General features: G+C 37.5%; 1 protein-coding gene across 8 annotated transcripts in view; it reads left to right on the forward strand.

Moving 5' to 3' along the window:
• The window catches only part of kif1b (kinesin family member 1B), a 74,119-nt gene that overhangs the window by 19,797 nt on the left and 37,522 nt on the right, over nucleotides 1-16,800 (forward strand). For 3 of the 8 annotated variants that reach the window (XM_058762260.1, XM_058762257.1, XM_058762259.1), the window contains exons 3-13: nucleotides 7,037-7,113; nucleotides 7,297-7,476; nucleotides 7,708-7,773; nucleotides 7,974-8,152; nucleotides 9,182-9,293; nucleotides 9,900-9,977; nucleotides 10,244-10,309; nucleotides 10,639-10,714; nucleotides 11,143-11,221; nucleotides 11,357-11,499; nucleotides 15,359-15,492. In XM_058762260.1, the coding sequence (XP_058618243.1) occupies nucleotides 7,037-7,113; nucleotides 7,297-7,476; nucleotides 7,708-7,773; nucleotides 7,974-8,152; nucleotides 9,182-9,293; nucleotides 9,900-9,977; nucleotides 10,244-10,309; nucleotides 10,639-10,714; nucleotides 11,143-11,221; nucleotides 11,357-11,499; nucleotides 15,359-15,492 (1,190 nt within the window). Of the gene's footprint in view, nucleotides 1-7,036; nucleotides 7,114-7,296; nucleotides 7,477-7,707; nucleotides 7,774-7,973; nucleotides 8,153-9,181; nucleotides 9,294-9,899; nucleotides 9,978-10,243; nucleotides 10,310-10,419; nucleotides 10,438-10,638; nucleotides 10,715-11,142; nucleotides 11,222-11,356; nucleotides 11,500-11,876; nucleotides 11,919-15,280; nucleotides 15,493-16,800 lie in introns of all 8 variants that reach the window. The other 5 variants (XM_058762254.1, XM_058762258.1, XM_058762261.1 and 2 more) reach the window with 3 other exon arrangements.

Raw genomic sequence — 16,800 nt, forward strand, 5'->3', positions numbered from 1 at the left:
ATAGTAGTGCACACCCTCCCGCAGCTTAGTTGTTGCTTAGATTTTCGATAAACCTCTAAATAATACTGACAGTAATTCATTTTAATTAATAACAGTAGTTACAATAACATGTATTTTTATTTCATACAAAATTATTAATGTTAATTTTTTTTTTTTTTGTATTTAGGCTATATTATTTCATAACAGTTGTTGGGCCATTCAAGAATGTCTGCAGTCTTTATTCATTGGCCTATGTTTAGCTGGTGATCTGTAAAATTAGTTCGGCTTCCTGGACTTTCCCGTTTCCACTGACTGAAACTGAAGAGGTGTCATACACTCACTTACACTTACACACTGACAAATAATATGCTGCTTTGAAACAGATGCTGTTTTCTCTTGTGTACAGTATATGTTTGCTTGCAAGCAAGTTTTTGTCACACTGTATGTACAGTGCTGACATGAACTTGGCTGTGCTTCAAGGATTCAGAATAAGATCAGTTTGAAAATCACAGAAATAGTTCACAGTCCACATATTTAAGTGTGTGTGTGTGCGCGTGCATGCGTGCGTGCATGCATGTGTGTGTACACAGCACGTGTCCCATGCTGTTCTGCAGAATGTAGTGTGATGGTCTAAAGTCTAAGATCAGAAATCTGCCCCTTCCTTTCGTTGAGGAGCTGTCAGGCAGCACCTGCCATCTGCTGCTACAGAAATAGACAGGGCACTCTGTTGGCAGCTGGACAGAGCTTCACTTTTCTAGTGATTTCTCCCTCTCTTATCTGACTAGGCCTACTCTCCAGTGCTGGATGATGATAATCATACAGTCCTCTTCTGAGCACCTTTTCCATGTCTGCATTGATCGAACATAAACAAATATTATAATACCAGAGGAAAGCAGTCCGTTAAATCTGTTTTTAATTAAATAGTTAATATTTTTTTTTTATTTCATAATTATATTCATGCATTTGTAAATGTATAAATTACAACAGTATAGATTATACTTTTTGTAACATCCACCCCTAAGCATACCATGTCTTCCTGAACAAAAAAGAAGTTGATTTTAATAGTCGTTTTCATTGTGGTAGGTCTCTGAAAATGTCCATAGGCCTCCATACAGTCATAACAGATGACCTCATGTTTTGTAGAGAGCCTGGCATTCTCTGGCTGCGGTGCTTGAGCCCAGTATTGTTCTTCAGCCTTCCTGTTTTCATTCTCTTTCACCAGGCGACATGAAAACTGTGTGGACGGCATGCTGAGACTTCTCAAATGCAGTAACTGAGCCCAGTACTGCTCAGAAATGAAGATGAGCTTAATGCACATTACAGGCTCTGTCTGTATCCTCAAATGCCCTTGTTCAAAACCATTCTCAGATTGGACATTCTGATGGATGACAGAAATTATTGTTGTGATATCATACAAATGAACGCTGTTCATGAAGAACTTGCAGTGCTATAAGGAAGTCACACTTTTTTTTTTTTTTTAACCACAACACCTCTCTTTTTAGGAGAGTACTTGGTTGAATTTTCTAATTCACATATTGTAGTATATAATAAGAGTATCACTTTGTTTGTGATTGTGAAAATGCATACTTTGAGTCCCAAACTTTTATGCCACAGATCACTTCACTGTTAGCGTGTAGGTACATTTATTATTGTATTCCTCAACCTTTGAAATGTCTAAAGAGAAGAGTGACAGACTACTCAAGAGTTTGTGGGCACAGCTAGTGTGGTTGAAGCTGCTGTACACTCTTAGCCTTTGCTAGTTTCGTGATGATTTGTGGTTGCGTGTGATCTTCAGCACCTGTGAGAAGAATGTGGAGCCTATGTTTTTCTCTCTACTGCCTCTACAGGCAGATGGGTGTGCAGTTCATAGATCATTCCAGATGGGAACACGCTCTGTCCTCTTTGAGCTTTCCTCATTAGGATACAGCAGGCCAGATTGGTGTCCCCAGATGCCATTCTGGATGTATATCTTAGCGGGTGGAAATTTGTTTTGCGATCTCAGTGTTGGTCTTGAATAATTTTTATTTTATTTTGGTTATGAGAAAAATATATTGTAAAGAAACTGTTCTATCTCAGTTCACACTTACAGGGAGGCAGTTTCTGAAGTGAAGACTTTTTTTTTTTTTTTTTTTTACTTTATTACTTTTTAAATTTATTTTATTTAAGTTTTATTTTTATTTTTAAAATTGTATTTTTTTTTGTCTATTATTTTGTCTTTTTGTTTTATTTTTTAATGTATTTTTATTTTTAAATTTTACTTTTGTTTTTATTTTGTGTTGTGATTTTTGTTTTGAAAACAGCAACCAGGATGGAAAAAAAACCTGGCAACGCATTTCAGATCAAACTGTTAGTCAATAGTACATACATTTTTCTGAAACAAGGCTGAATCTAAAGTTTTCCGCAGGCTGATAAAATGTACTTTCCCTGCAGCGATACAGCTTGTTCTCATATGGTACTCCTGAGGATATATTTCAACAGTTTATTGGCTGTTTTTGTTTGTTTGTATTATAATTCTGACTTTTAAAACCACTGCAGGCTGTTATTGGTGGATATTGATTTGCCTGTGGGCTAAAGAGCAAAGCCTCATGGGGTCCGAAGCTGGAGACACATATTCCACCGCATTAGACCAGGCATGTCTGCTATTCTCAGGTCATCTCGCACTATCTGAAATAAGCCCAGGTTTATCAACACAGTCTGAAAGTTGATACGCTTTGAGCAGCCAGATGGGTTTTTCATTCTTTCCTCTAAGCTTTTCCTGTGCACACGCAGGTCAGGTGGTGCAGTCTGCTAACTCATTTAAAATCCCTCCTGCTTGAGTTTCCTACAGTGATGAAAGCCATTAGTCTTCGTGCATCTGTACCCAGGCATCCTAGCAGGAAAACCACTGTGTGCGTTTTTGTGTTTTTGCTGTGCGAACTTCATCCACCCTCGAAATGGTTTGTCAATTGGCTGAAAAGTGACAATTTGCATAATTGTTTCTGTCTGAAATATCCTGCCGAACCAGTGTTGTGTTTGTGCGTGCAAGTGAGTTAAACATCCAGTCAGACTTTGTTTTTGATGATCACATGACATTAAGCTGGCCTCTGCTGGAGAGGTTTGGGGATTGGGGTCAGGACATTGTTTGGGAGGAGTGAATAGCACGTTTAGTTGTGCATTTGCATAATGAGCGGCTCTTCATTGGCTGATGGGTTGTGGTCTGCTGAAGTGTTTTGTCCAAACATAATTGGATGGATTGAGCGGTTGTTTTGAGAGGTTATTCACTCATTCCAGCCACTTCTGTACCGATTATCCTCATGTTTGCTTCAAACTCATTCACAGCTTTGAGGAGGTTGGCATGACTAGACTATCCTCAGCCAGCTGATGTTGTTCATTTTCAGATATGAACAAAATGGGTTGTTTAGGCTATTATTTAGGCTTATTTAGTACACAGTATTCATAAATTTACATTCTGAATTATAGCATAATCCCTGATCCAAACAACAGGATTGTCAGCTACATGGTAAAGTCATAAAATGTTCACTTCGACTTCGTCACACTTACAGGGAGCCAGTTTCCACGGCAAAGAGTATTTCTTCCTCTTAGATTATGTAATTTTATTTTATTTTATTATTATTGTTAATTTATTTTTATATTTTAAACTCATTTACTTTTTTTTTTTTTTTTTTTTTTTTTTTATTTTGCACTCCCCAATGCCTTTTATATCAGCCGTACTGTATGGTGGTGGTGTTTGTTTGTTTTTTTGTTTTTTTAAGAACAGTGTCACTTACCTCCTATGCTCTGTTCACTGTTGATGTACAGTATATTGAATCTTCTCAGGCCTAACGTCTGGCTTAATGTCTAATTTACAAATCCTAATGCTTTCATTTAGAGTCTTCTACATGTTCAGCCAGATTTAAGGGATTTTAAACCATGAATATGTGAATTTTTAACAGTCTAATGGCATTACAATTGTCACATAATTTGGTTTTATATCTCAAGACTGAAAATGAAAACAGGGCACGTGTCTTTGAGGGAGCAGTACAAAATTAAATTGAATAACGCAGATGATGTTTTTTTTTTTTTCTGTATCCCTCTGTTCAGTGTGGTGGTCGTCATGGTAACAGGTTTAACTTTTGCTGTGGCTTGCGTGAGCAGTGCTGCTGATGTAGGAGACATTGATAGAACGACGACATAAGATCATTAGAACTCTCTGTTTTTCTTTTAATGCGAGTGTGTTTTCCTTACAGGTTTTAGGGACTTTAATGAATACATAACTGCACTTTGAATGCAAAGCTGTGTCGCGTTTACCCTTTCAATTGAAAATTGCAGAATGAAACCTGATCATACTGATACAGAAACAGACGTGAGTGACCCACACATGTGCGTATGTGAGTGAGCAAGGCCAGGCTTGCTGGTTGTCCACCTGTCTTTCGGCCCCCGTGTTGATCTTCCCATCTCATCAGTGTTCTGATATGACTGGTGAACACAGTGCATGATGGGAGAGGCATTTATAGTCCCTCTGTGCATATTGTTCCAGGAAAGAGGGGCAGAATGACTGCAGTAATGTAAATCCCTGTGTGTTTTACCCACTGCTCCAGTTTCCATTCGGCCTTAGGTCAGAGGTGTAAGCGCTCTTTATTTAGCTTCTCATTCTCCTGAATGACACAGGCCTGTCCTCCGTCACATTGACCATGTGAGGATGCAGGACTTTAGGAAAGGACCTGCTTTCACCAACCTGGGAACGTGGCTTATACTAGCTTTGATGTTAACTGCTAGCTATTTGAGAAACACAATTATCTTAATGTTATTTGTGTATTTTACTTGTCATTTTATTTCAAGTAGGCCAACAGCGCCCCCTGAGTATATGCTTATGTTTACATTTTAAGCCTTTATCGGTTGATTCCGATAACATTCCAAAAATATCGTGCATCCCTAATACCCAGTATAGTAGGTGAAAAGTATGAGATTCATAGTGTTCATCTGATGAACAATTAGTCTAACTATCCCATGAGGCCACGAGAGCGAGTTGTGAGTGGCAGAGAAGTGATGCAGCTGACATCGTAAATCACATGACAATGCAAATGAATTGCATTCATACTACAAACATACATGCTGCTGTATAGAACTTACTTTTTTTAAGTCTTGCAGCAAGTTCTTCATCAAATGTATTACCTGCTCTGGCAGTATGTGATTTTGGACTCACAAAATATTTTTATGTTAAGTTACTCGCCAGTGAAATCATTTCAAATAGTCATGTATATTGAATATTCCTTATATACTTTCTAGTCTCATATTCGACTTGTATCTCTCAGAGAGAAGTGGCTCAGTACCCAGCCCTCCCCTCTCATTTCCACTGAATAATAGATGAATTCTGTGAGATTAGCCCGTGTCCCAGAGGTGCTGCGGGGGGATTTACTCATTGCAGGGGGCTCAAACGTCCTCGACTGCAGAGAGCCTCATGCTTAATTAGACTGTTGACTTTTTTTCCCTTCTTTCATCCATCCACCCATGCATCGAAGAGGGAAAAAACTCCACATTTCTCTCTTTCTTGGCTGATGGGTCATTTTTGTTGCAGCGGGAACAGGAAAGGTTGTTATGTTGTTGTTTGGATTGTTGCTAAGACAGCAGCATGTGCATCCCATTCGTCAGTCTCTTTCTCTTTTTTTCCGCCCACCCAGCCAACTGACCTCGCCACCCTGCGCTCTGCCGGTGGAATGTGTTCGTCTGGATCGAATCAAGGCCTGAACGCGCTCGGGGGCCCTGACGGCCAACTCCGAGTCATTTGAGGGGACTGCAGCAGCAGCTGGCTTTCTGATACCTATAAATATCCTACAGTAGATTCCTGTGGTCCCACAGCCTTTTGGGCCGCTCACTCCCAGGCTTAGCATTCTGATAGTGTGGGGTGAACGTTTGGGACACGCCAAATACCAGACAAGCCTTTAGATTCCTGTTTATTAAGACTGCAGGGATATGTAGCAACCTGCTGGGTGGACAGCATGTGTGTAATCTGTCAGTGAAAACAGGGTTAAATTTGATTTAAAGTTTGAGTGAACGGAAAAAAGGGATGAATTATGGGTTGTCACATGCAACAGGTGGACCTGCTGTTCCCACACAAAGACATTTTTGAGTCATCAGTTTTTTTTACACAGGCCCTGCTGAGGTGAATGTGTCTGCTCTCTCAATTGTTGAAAACAAAAATATCCCCCAAACAAGCGTTTTACAGTGGTTGTGGAGCAGTTAAGCACATGTGACTCTTTCATTTCTCATTGCACTGACATTTCATTCAATCAGAGGAATGGAAATGTTGTCAATTTTACATGTTAGTTTAGCTACAGTGGGCCTATGTCTTTTGATCATACAGGGCGTTGATATCTGGTAATAGTTTAGAGCCAATAATAAATATTGTGTGCAGATGAGCAGTTCACTTTGCATAAAAGACTATCACAGTTTATCAGTGATGAATATTTTAAATTGGCTTTTATTATAATTTCAGGTTTCATTTTAAATTTAGTAATTCATTAATTTTAGTTGTTTTCTATTTCTATTTTGCTTTTGATTTTTTTTTTTCCTGCTTATGTTTAGTAATTGTATTATGCTATGTCAACTTAAACTTACTTATTTTAGTTGACATGGCAACATTTATAATTTAAGTTTTTCATCTGATATTCGTATTTTCGTTTTCTTTTTCTTTTATTTCACATTTATTTCATTTTGTTGTCATTAAGGGTGCTATTTAATGCTCTCTGTTGCTCTGATGCTCTGCAGTCTGTTACAATTGGTTTGTTAAATGTGTGTTTGTTTCATAGCGGATTTGAATGTTTGCACTCAGCTTTTTTCTTTACTTTGATCTGTAATTCAATAATTAGATTTTCAATATTTTCAATCATTAAATACAGAATTGTAGTGGAAATCGTCCTTATAATAAAAAGGTCTTCCCACCATCTTGCCACCTTGCACTTAAACCATAATATGTAACCTTTCTAGATATAATTTCCAAAAACTGACATGCTATTTTTGTGAAAAATTTAATCCAGTAAAAAAAAAAAAAAAAAACTGATTTTTTCCCTGTCTTTTGCAGCTATTTTGAACCCCAAGAACCCAAAGGAACCACCCAAATCCTTCAGCTTCGACTACTCGTACTGGTCTCACACCTCAGTAAGTCTAATTTTCTCTCTCTTTCTCCTTCTGTCCTTTTCCTGTTCTTTCAACTTTTTCCGCTGAGCTGGCTCTGTGGACAAAAAATGTGCCTGTGGTCAGATTTACAGCTGTAATTAATCATCCCCTAAAATAAAGTCTGTATTAATGTGTTTTGTTCTCTTTTCTTCATTTTTCTGCTAGCCGGATGACCCCAGCTTTGCGTCACAAAGCCTTGTGTACAATGACATCGGGAAGGAGATGTTGCAGCATGCTTTTGAGGGATATAACGTATGTATATTCGCCTACGGACAGACCGGAGCTGGCAAGTCCTACACCATGATGGGAAAGCAAGAGGAAGGACAGGAAGGCATTATTCCTCTGGTATGTATGTAATATCACAGCATATGTATCACCTTAATGGATCCAAAGTAAAAGACATGCTTAAGAGCTTAGCAGCGCCTGAGATGTTTCTGATCTCAAAGCGGACATTGCCAGAAGACATTAAGACATTAGCGCTCCGTCTAGCACGTCCGGCAGGGGTAGAATTATTTGTGCTCTGTATCGATCGCTCTCTCTCTCCTCCCTAATGTGCTCTTTTTGTCCCCCTCCCAGCTCTGTGAAGATCTCTTTGAGAAAATCAATGACAATAACAATGAGGAGATCTCGTACTCGGTGGAGGTGAGCAACACACACATCATGACTCCTCGATATATTCCTGTGACTCACTTCACACGCTCTCCATCTGTTGAAATGCTGTTTTTGTTGTTACCTCACTGCTTACTAACTAAGCAATGGGGGGTGATGGGTTTGTTCAGAGCCTACTCAAATGTTCAATAATTGAGAGCAAGTTATATCTCATTTTTATATGCTCATTGTAGGTGGCTTATATGGAGATATACTGTGAGCGAGTGAGGGACCTGCTAAACCCTAAGAATAAAGGGAACCTGCGTGTCAGGGAACATCCTCTACTTGGGCCGTATGTTGAAGACCTGTCAAAACTGGCCGTCACCTCTTACACAGACATAGCTGACCTCATGGATGCTGGTAACAAAGCCAGGTGAGAGAGAAGAAAACGTATAAGTTGTTTTTTTTTCCTACGTTGGGTGCTGCTGTTGAAGGATAGTGGTTAGATTTTTTTTTTTTGTCAAGGGGAAATGGAAAAGTGTTTCACCCAGTGATACTCTAACTGATAGTCATGTGTAAATGTGACTCTTGGGAAGAAGTAACACGCTTCTAATCCTCTCGTGCTGATTCCCAGGGTTTATTTGTGGAGAATGTGACGTGTAAAGCCTGTTTCTCTCGAGAGCGTCCCACCCAGTGCCATATCCGGCACATGAGCTGCGTTGATGTCTTATCCTGCACTTACTAGCACTTTCCAGGATTATTCTCTCACACTCTGGTGATAAGCATCTAGAGCGATCTATGAACTTCCAAAGCAGCCTTTCAACCTTTTTCAGGCCAATAAAGAGATTATTGGTGCAAAGAGAAAAGGACTGGCCTGAAATATCATATAATACTATATTAATGTATTTATTATTCTTATGTTGCAAATCTATTTAAATAATAATTTTTTTATATTTTAATTGTACTTTTAATGTGACATGGACAATGGAAGATTTTACTGAATTTCAAATTTGAACTATAATGGTATATATTTTTTTTTAATGCATATTTTCATTTACTAATTTATTATTATTATTATTATTATTATTATTATTATTATTAATGTTTTATTTATTTTCTTTTTAAACACATTTTTGTTTAATGCATTTTTTCCCCCTCATAAATTTACTTTGACATCACAGTTCAAATTTTATTCTTATATATATTTTTTTAATGCATATTTCTATTTATTTTATATTTTATTTATTTATTCACAAGCACTTTGAGTTCAGCATTGACCCCCATTTAAAAACCCTAGTTTTATAGTATGCAGCTTTACACAGATGTTAAAAATAAGGTCAAGAAATGTAAGAAAATACTATTACATCACAATATACATTGTATATAATTATACATTTGTTTTACTCAAATAATTATATGTATGTGACACCTATGGCACTCATTTCGCTCTCTGTATCCACAGAACTGTTGCCGCCACCAACATGAATGAGACGAGCAGCCGCTCTCATGCAGTATTCACTATTGTTTTCACCCAGAGGAAGTATGACAGTGAGACAGATCTGTCCACAGAGAAGGTTAGATATTTTACACCCATCCACAGCCATTATGACATTTCACAGAGCTCAGATTCGTCCTGCAACCCAAAGTCGGCAAATCCTGTACAAAGTAGAAAGGAAAACAGAGAGAACGAGACCCGTCCCACTCATCCTGTGTTTGTGGGTCTCATTGTTTAATCGCTGCGGACACAAAGACCGCTCTATGAGGTCCACGGGCACAATGGCTATTGTACAGAGCTACTACATTAGATTCACTACACAGGTCTTGCCTCAGCCCTCGCTCTAATATTACTCATCCAGTTTGGCAGCGGCATCGCTGGCCAAAACTCAAGCACGACAAAATGAAAAGATAACCCAAGCATCCTTTAGCACAATTACTTGTGCATGCATGCACCAGTGATTTTACAAGTACCCTAAAATGATTGGATGATTGAATTATTTAGTTAAACAAGTTTGTTTGAATCATCACTATATCAGAAATGCCTATATGATTCTATGGCTAATAGACATATGGGAAACAAAAGACTTCTGTGTACATTGTATGCCATACTGAAGAGATTTCCTTTGTGTCTTATTTTAGTGTGTGTTGATCGGTCTGAAAGTATCTCTGCTGTCTGGTTTCAGGTCAGCAAAATCAGCCTGGTGGATCTGGCAGGAAGTGAGCGTGCTGACTCAACAGGGGCCAAAGGAACCAGACTGAAGGTACAGACTAATTTTACAGCCTCTCTAGAACTCCACCACCACCTGGCATATGTAAAAGTGACTGCACTCTCCTCCACACGCCGCAAATATTCTGGGAATGTGACATGCATGACAGAACATAAAACACTCAAAACAAAAATATGCATCACAGCTATTTTTATTCATTTAAGGGTTTGTTTGTTTTAATTGCAAACTTATTTTAAGCTGAAATGTATTAAATTTAATGTAATCATAAAGCTGACTGTTCACCTGTTTGTGCTTCTTAGGAGGGAGCAAACATCAATAAATCTCTAACTACACTAGGAAAGGTTATTTCAGCCCTAGCTGAGGTGGTGAGTACTGTTCAATACCTGTCTCTCTCTCTGCCTGTTTGCCTGCATGTCTTCAGTACTATAACTCTGTGTGCTGTCTGTCTCTCTCCTGGCAATGCTTCCCTTCCCAGGATAACTGTACCAGCAAGGTAATCTTTCCCGGTGTACGGTCACTAACTACTGAACCGCCTCTATCTAAACCTATCAACCTTTATCCATGTAACCTTGTGTCTTATTCTAGTCTTGATGTCTCATACATCAAGTCATTTCCTGAACCCCCTTCATTATTACAGCAGTAGCTATATTTCCATGCTATATTTCAACATGTTTTACCGGCTGTTTTGAAATAGAGCAAGAAGAAAAAGAAGACAGACTTCATTCCTTACCGAGACTCAGTGTTGACATGGCTGCTAAGAGAGAATTTAGGTATGGACGATGATCCATAATGATTAGAAATGATTGTATCTACTATGTTGCATGGATATTAAAAACCAGCATTTAAAAATAGAACTGACTGTATTACAAAATAGTTCAACAGTTCTCTGTGTAATATGATTTGACTTTTAAAGGAATAGTTCACCCACTTCATTATTTAAAACAAAAATTTTATATTTTATTTTTTGATTTTTAGCTTGACAGACCCAATCCTTATTCACTGAATTTTTATTTTTGGGTGAACTCAAATGAATTTTAACCATTTAAAATAACAGAAAATTACACTTGTGCTTTCTTTAATGGTCTGTGGAAGGTGCATCCTTTAAACTCATTGGCCTGTCTTAGATCAATACTCCAGTCGAAAGAAACTGCATTATTTGGTGTTTCTAATTGCTTGCATAATTGCGCTTGTTCACCAGGAGGGAACTCAAGGACAGCGATGGTGGCCGCCCTGAGTCCTGCTGACATTAACTACGATGAAACTCTCAGCACACTCCGGTAAGAATTCACGTCCTACTCCTTCACATTTAAACAGTGCGTCTTCCATTCTTTTAGATGGTCTTGATTGTGATAAGGGGACTCTTGTGATATCAATGGCTGTTTGGATCATTGTCATTGTTTGCTTATTCACAGATATGCAGACAGAGCCAAGCAGATCAAGTGCAACGCAGTCATCAACGAGGACCCGAACGCCAAACTGGTGCGGGAGCTGAAGGACGAGGTGACACGTCTAAAGGATCTGCTCCGTGCCCAGGGCCTTGGGGACATTCTGGACAGTAAGTCAAGGCACAGCGCCCCCCAATGGCTACTTCTATACATGCCCAATTGCCAGGCAAATAGGAGGTCACTTACTGTGCTCACAAGTGGCAAATTCCTCAGCTCTGATCTAATGCTGCAGTCTTGCCCAGTCTGCATTGTCTTCATGTTGTTCCTTCTACGTCTTCATTTAACCATTTCATCAACATGCAATGGAGATTAGGGATATGATGGTTAGAAATTACAATACTGTTTTCCAAAATCCAAGTCTGGGAGTGTTTTCATCTCATGTTTGTCTTCACAATATTTTGTCTAGTCAAATCTATCTGCCTCTCAGTCATTCCTCCACTAGTCCTTTCAACTCTGACCTTCTCCTGTTCTTCCTGCTTCCCTTCAGTCGAGCCAATGGGGGATGATTACCTTGGAAGTGGAAGCAAATGTGTGTATACGCTTGACAGGGGTCGCATCCTCTTGCTCTTCCCTTTTGTTACCAGTAGCTTATTCATTGCTTCTGGAATACAAAATTGTGTCGGCTTTGCATGCCTCAGTTTTTTTTTTTTTACTGCAAGGAATCCCAGACATACAACAGATAAATATGCGATGGATTGGATGGGTTAGATTGCCACTGGCAGGCTTTATGCTATTACCCTAATTTGATTGACTGTCTGGCATGGTGCAGTCTTAATGGCAGGCTTTTCTCCAAATAAGCCCAACCCCATGCTGCAGCACGATAGATCAGATAGACTGCATCTGGAAACACTTTAAGGGATCGTTCACCCCAAAATGAACATTTTGTGGTCATTAAATCTTTATTGTATTCTTTTGTGAAGCCCAAGAATGTCCTAGCTTCAGTTACATACAAGGAAAGTTAATTTATACTTTGTGTAATGAACAAACCAAATGGATGATTTGCAATTAAAGGAAGAAAATCAGTTTTGGACTTGACATTCTACTGAATGTAAATTTGCTTAAGAAGCAGATTTTTGTATAATATTGATATATACATGGTAGTTTAATATTAATAGTTTAAGTCTTTTTAGAGAATGTGTCAACATGAAATGGCATTGCAACCCCTTTTATCTCCATAATCTGACACATTCAAATGAAATAAAAAACAAAAACAATAATAATGAATGATAAATGTTCAATTTAAATGGATTTTGTATTGTTCCATTTGGTTTTCCACTTGTTTTAAACTAAATGTGTTGAGGTTTAGACTTAAAACCAATAGAATTAAAGTACAGTTTACTTTAACAGACCAGTTAGAATATTAGTGAATAATAACTTAAATTTTAGTTTTTTTTTTGACTCAAATAATCTATTGTATGTCATTCTGCTGAATATAAAAGCTAAACGTTTTATGGTTTGGAATGACGTGGGTAAATAAATAAGTTGTTCATTTTTTGGTGAACTATCCACTCCTTTAATCTGATTTGTATTTTGCTGTTTAATTGTTATTGTCCTCTTTTTATTTTTTGCCTAGTGAGGTTTTTTTGTGTCATTTAACTGTTCATTGCAGGTCACGATATTAACGATGTTAAAACAATGATCTATCGGAGAAAAGGTGCATGTTTTCATCATCTTACAATTGGAGATTAGCAGTTGCAGTGGTAGTGTAAGAATACGTAGCTGCTTTAGTCCAAGTGCGTTTGAATCCTCTTCCTTCCCTGTTGTTCGTATCCTCTTATGCAAGTTCGGTGTACCTTTTTTAAAAGCTGCAGAACCGAATCAGAGCTCAGGCGGCTATTTGGTTTTCTATCTGTCTGGGAGTTCTTGATATGCGCAGAGAGATGAACGCACACTGTGCTTTCTACCGCTACAACCATATGGCACTGGGAAAGCGAACATTTTCACTTGACCGAAATGCTTGCCATGGTCTGTGTGCTAGCGGCCTCAATCGCATCATCTGAACGCATGAACAGTAATGTAATGCAGTGCTGTTATGCCGCCATGTTGGCCTAGTTGCTTCAGGAGAGTCTTTTCAGAAAAATGAAGTGGGGAAAAATCCAATAGAGTGAATATGCAGCAGAAAGCTCGACTGACCTGCGATAAAGCTCCCTGGGAGAGGTTTCGTAAGTACAGTCCACTCCTAGTCACCGTAGCTCTACCAAAAAGATGTTTTGAAGAGCTTTGTGGCAGCCCAACATTGACAGCATCATGACTTTAAGAGCGATTGTGCTACATGGAAAATACTTTTTATAGCTTATATCTGCAGCATGTTATCATACTGCTCTTCCAGCCCCCCAAGCCTCCCTCTCCTGGTATGTGACCTTTATGCAATCCCTCCACCCCCATCTCTACTCTCACATCTGAGAAGTGATGTCAGTTTTCACCCAGGTCAGAATCAAATCAAATTAATTTATCACATTTTAAAAGAGCTTGTATAATCAACTGCACTGTTTGCAGGTCACATTTTGTTCCAATAGTACATAATTTATTAAATATAATGCATATTTATATCAAGCTACTATTAAAAAAAAAAAAAAAATGATGCCATTTATTGTCATAACGCTTAAAATGAGTGCATACTTCAAAAATCCTATTCTTAATTAGTGCCTTCCAAGTTAACTATTTACATTTACATTTAATCATTTTGCAGATACTTTTATCCAAAGCGACAACAAAAGAGCAGCGGTATGTGTGTTATGATAAGTCGCGTTTAGTGTAACGCAGTATACATAGCAAGTTTTTTAAATAATAATAAATAAAAAGAATAAAAGAAAAGAGAGAGAATAGATAGAGTTAGTGTTAGAGGGTCAAGTTATTATATATTTTTAATAATTAAAAATAAAACAAGTAGAATATAAAGAATTGAAAAAGAATAGAGAGCGCTAGTGTTAGAGGATCAATTTTTTTCTTTTTTTTTAATAAATACAAAGAAAACAAGTCAATATGATAGAAATACAGAGTTAAAGATTATAAGTAAAAATATGATTTAAAAAAAATATTGTTAATATATTCTTAAAATGTAATATTTTTATAACTAATTAAATTGACCTAAGTAAACTTGTGTAAAATTATTAACATCCATATAGTCAAATTTTAAATGCAGTATTTTAAAAATAACTGTTTCAAAAATAATATATGCTGTTGTTAAATTAATATGCTTAAAACAAGGCAAATTTACCTAAGAAGCAAAATTGTATAAAATATTATCTACATATTAAAATGGTATATACAGTGTTTTAAAAATGACAATTTCAAAATACTATATACTGTAGTATAAGTATTTTGTAGTTCTGTAGTGTAGTTCTTGTGTAGCAAAATTGTATAAAGACTTAATTTCTGAGAATGTATCTTGAATTGAAAATCAACATGAAACTGCATCAAAGTTTATTTCCATAATCGGATGCATTTCCAAATATAATATAATATTCAACAAGACAAAAATGAATGATAAATGTTGAATTTAAGTGTATTTGTCTTGTTCCATTTATTTTTTTCATTTGTTCATTTAAACTATATTTAGTGAGGTTTACAACTAAAGAATTGCCAGTGGAACAAGACAAAATGCTGTTAAATTCAAGATGCATTCCCTGAAACAAGTCTTAATAGTTTGGATTTTTAAAGTAATGGGGATAGAAGCGTGTTTATGTAGAAGGTCCTGAGGTGAAAACTGTATCTGACTCTCTGACTGGCGTGTTTGTTGTAATCCTTTGATGTGAACTGTGTGTCTTACATGGGTCTTTCCTCCTCTTTGTCCTTTTTCTTCCTTTCTGTCTCCTGTACTCTCTCACATTTCTGTCTCCGCCACTTTCGCTTCTTCCTCCTTGCGTCGCCTGTCTCTCCTCTGTGGCTCAGACCTGAAAGATATACACAACAATAAGCATAGATACTTGCTTGCCTCAGAGAACCAACGGCCTGGCCATTTCTCCACAGCACCTATGGGCTGCCTGACAGCCTCTCCGTCCTCAGGCTCTCTGTGCAGCCAGGTAGGGCTCCAGTCCGTCTCAAGCATCCAGGAGCGCATCATGTCCACGCCGGGCGGAGAAGAGGCCATCGAGAGGCTGAAGGTACACAGACAAGCATTTTACAAACAAAAGAAGAGTCAAGGGCTTCAGTGAATAACCATTTCCGGGCATCACAGAGGTTTCCTCTTGAATTAATCAAAACCAATTAGCTAACAATGTGTAATAACATAATGGAGGTGCTTCAGGCACCTGCTGACCTTTTACATTCAAAATGTTCTTCTCCTAATGATTTGCATGTTCTCATACATATGTATAAAAAAAGAAGTCCTACTTTCCCACCCACCAGTGGCTTGATGCCATTCACTGAGACTCTCTGTAAATGAGTGAGATGGTAAAGGAGGAAAAGACAGAAAAGGTAGACGTGGCTAGAGCTTCCAGGCATTAGTTTCCATGGTTACGGCAAGTGGCTCGCTCCAGTGACGTCAACCTCCGACGCAGTTCGACAGAAAATCAGACAAAAATAGACCTGGTCTTTTGTATCAGCCAAAAATATGGATGTATAATAAAATGTGAGAGCATCCTTGACATCAATCAATAACATAATCAGATGGAAGTCAGTTTGTCCTGTGTGATTCACATGCATTCCCTGCATACAATCCATTTCTTACTGGTCAATAGTTTGGAATAATTAGAAGAGAAAGTAAAAGTAAATATTGTGAAATATTGTAGTGATTTCTTAGAGATTTCCGCTGAAAACTAAAATAATGGCTGCTGAAAATTAGCTTTGACATCACAGGAATAAATTACATTTTTAAAATATGTTAGAACAAAAATCTGTTATTTTTATATTTACATCTGAATATTTTCTCACACTTAGATTTGATTGATTTCTTTCCCAAATAGCATTGACTGCTCAAAGATATGAGAAACCATTGTTTCAGGAGTTTAGGACACATGCTTATTTGATAACCATTTAATTTCCTATTTGGGTTTATGTAAATGCTTTATTTTTTTAAGATTAACAGTTTTTTCCAAAACGTTGTTAGATGCCAGTGTTTCCTGTTTCCTGTGCAAAGATTTTATTTCAAAAACATGATTTCAAAATTATTAACATTTGAAAACATTTGTTAGAAATTTTGTAAAGTAATCAAAAAGTATTCAAATATAATCAGTTACATTACTTTAATAAAATAATTCAAATAGTTATATTACTTGTTCCATTTTAAATAGGGTAACTTGTAATCTGTAACAGATTACAGTAACCTTCCCAACACCATACACAGATCTAATATAATGATAATCCAGTCTTCCTAGTCCTCTGTAGTTATCTGGGTTTGTCAGAAGGATCAGCTCACAGGTTACTTTCTACATGAACAGATGGCAGGGGTGTTAACCCTTTAGGAAGGATCT

Source organism: Onychostoma macrolepis, chromosome 23, assembly GCF_012432095.1.
Source record: "Onychostoma macrolepis isolate SWU-2019 chromosome 23, ASM1243209v1, whole genome shotgun sequence".
Taxonomy (NCBI): Eukaryota; Metazoa; Chordata; class Actinopteri; order Cypriniformes; family Cyprinidae; genus Onychostoma; species Onychostoma macrolepis.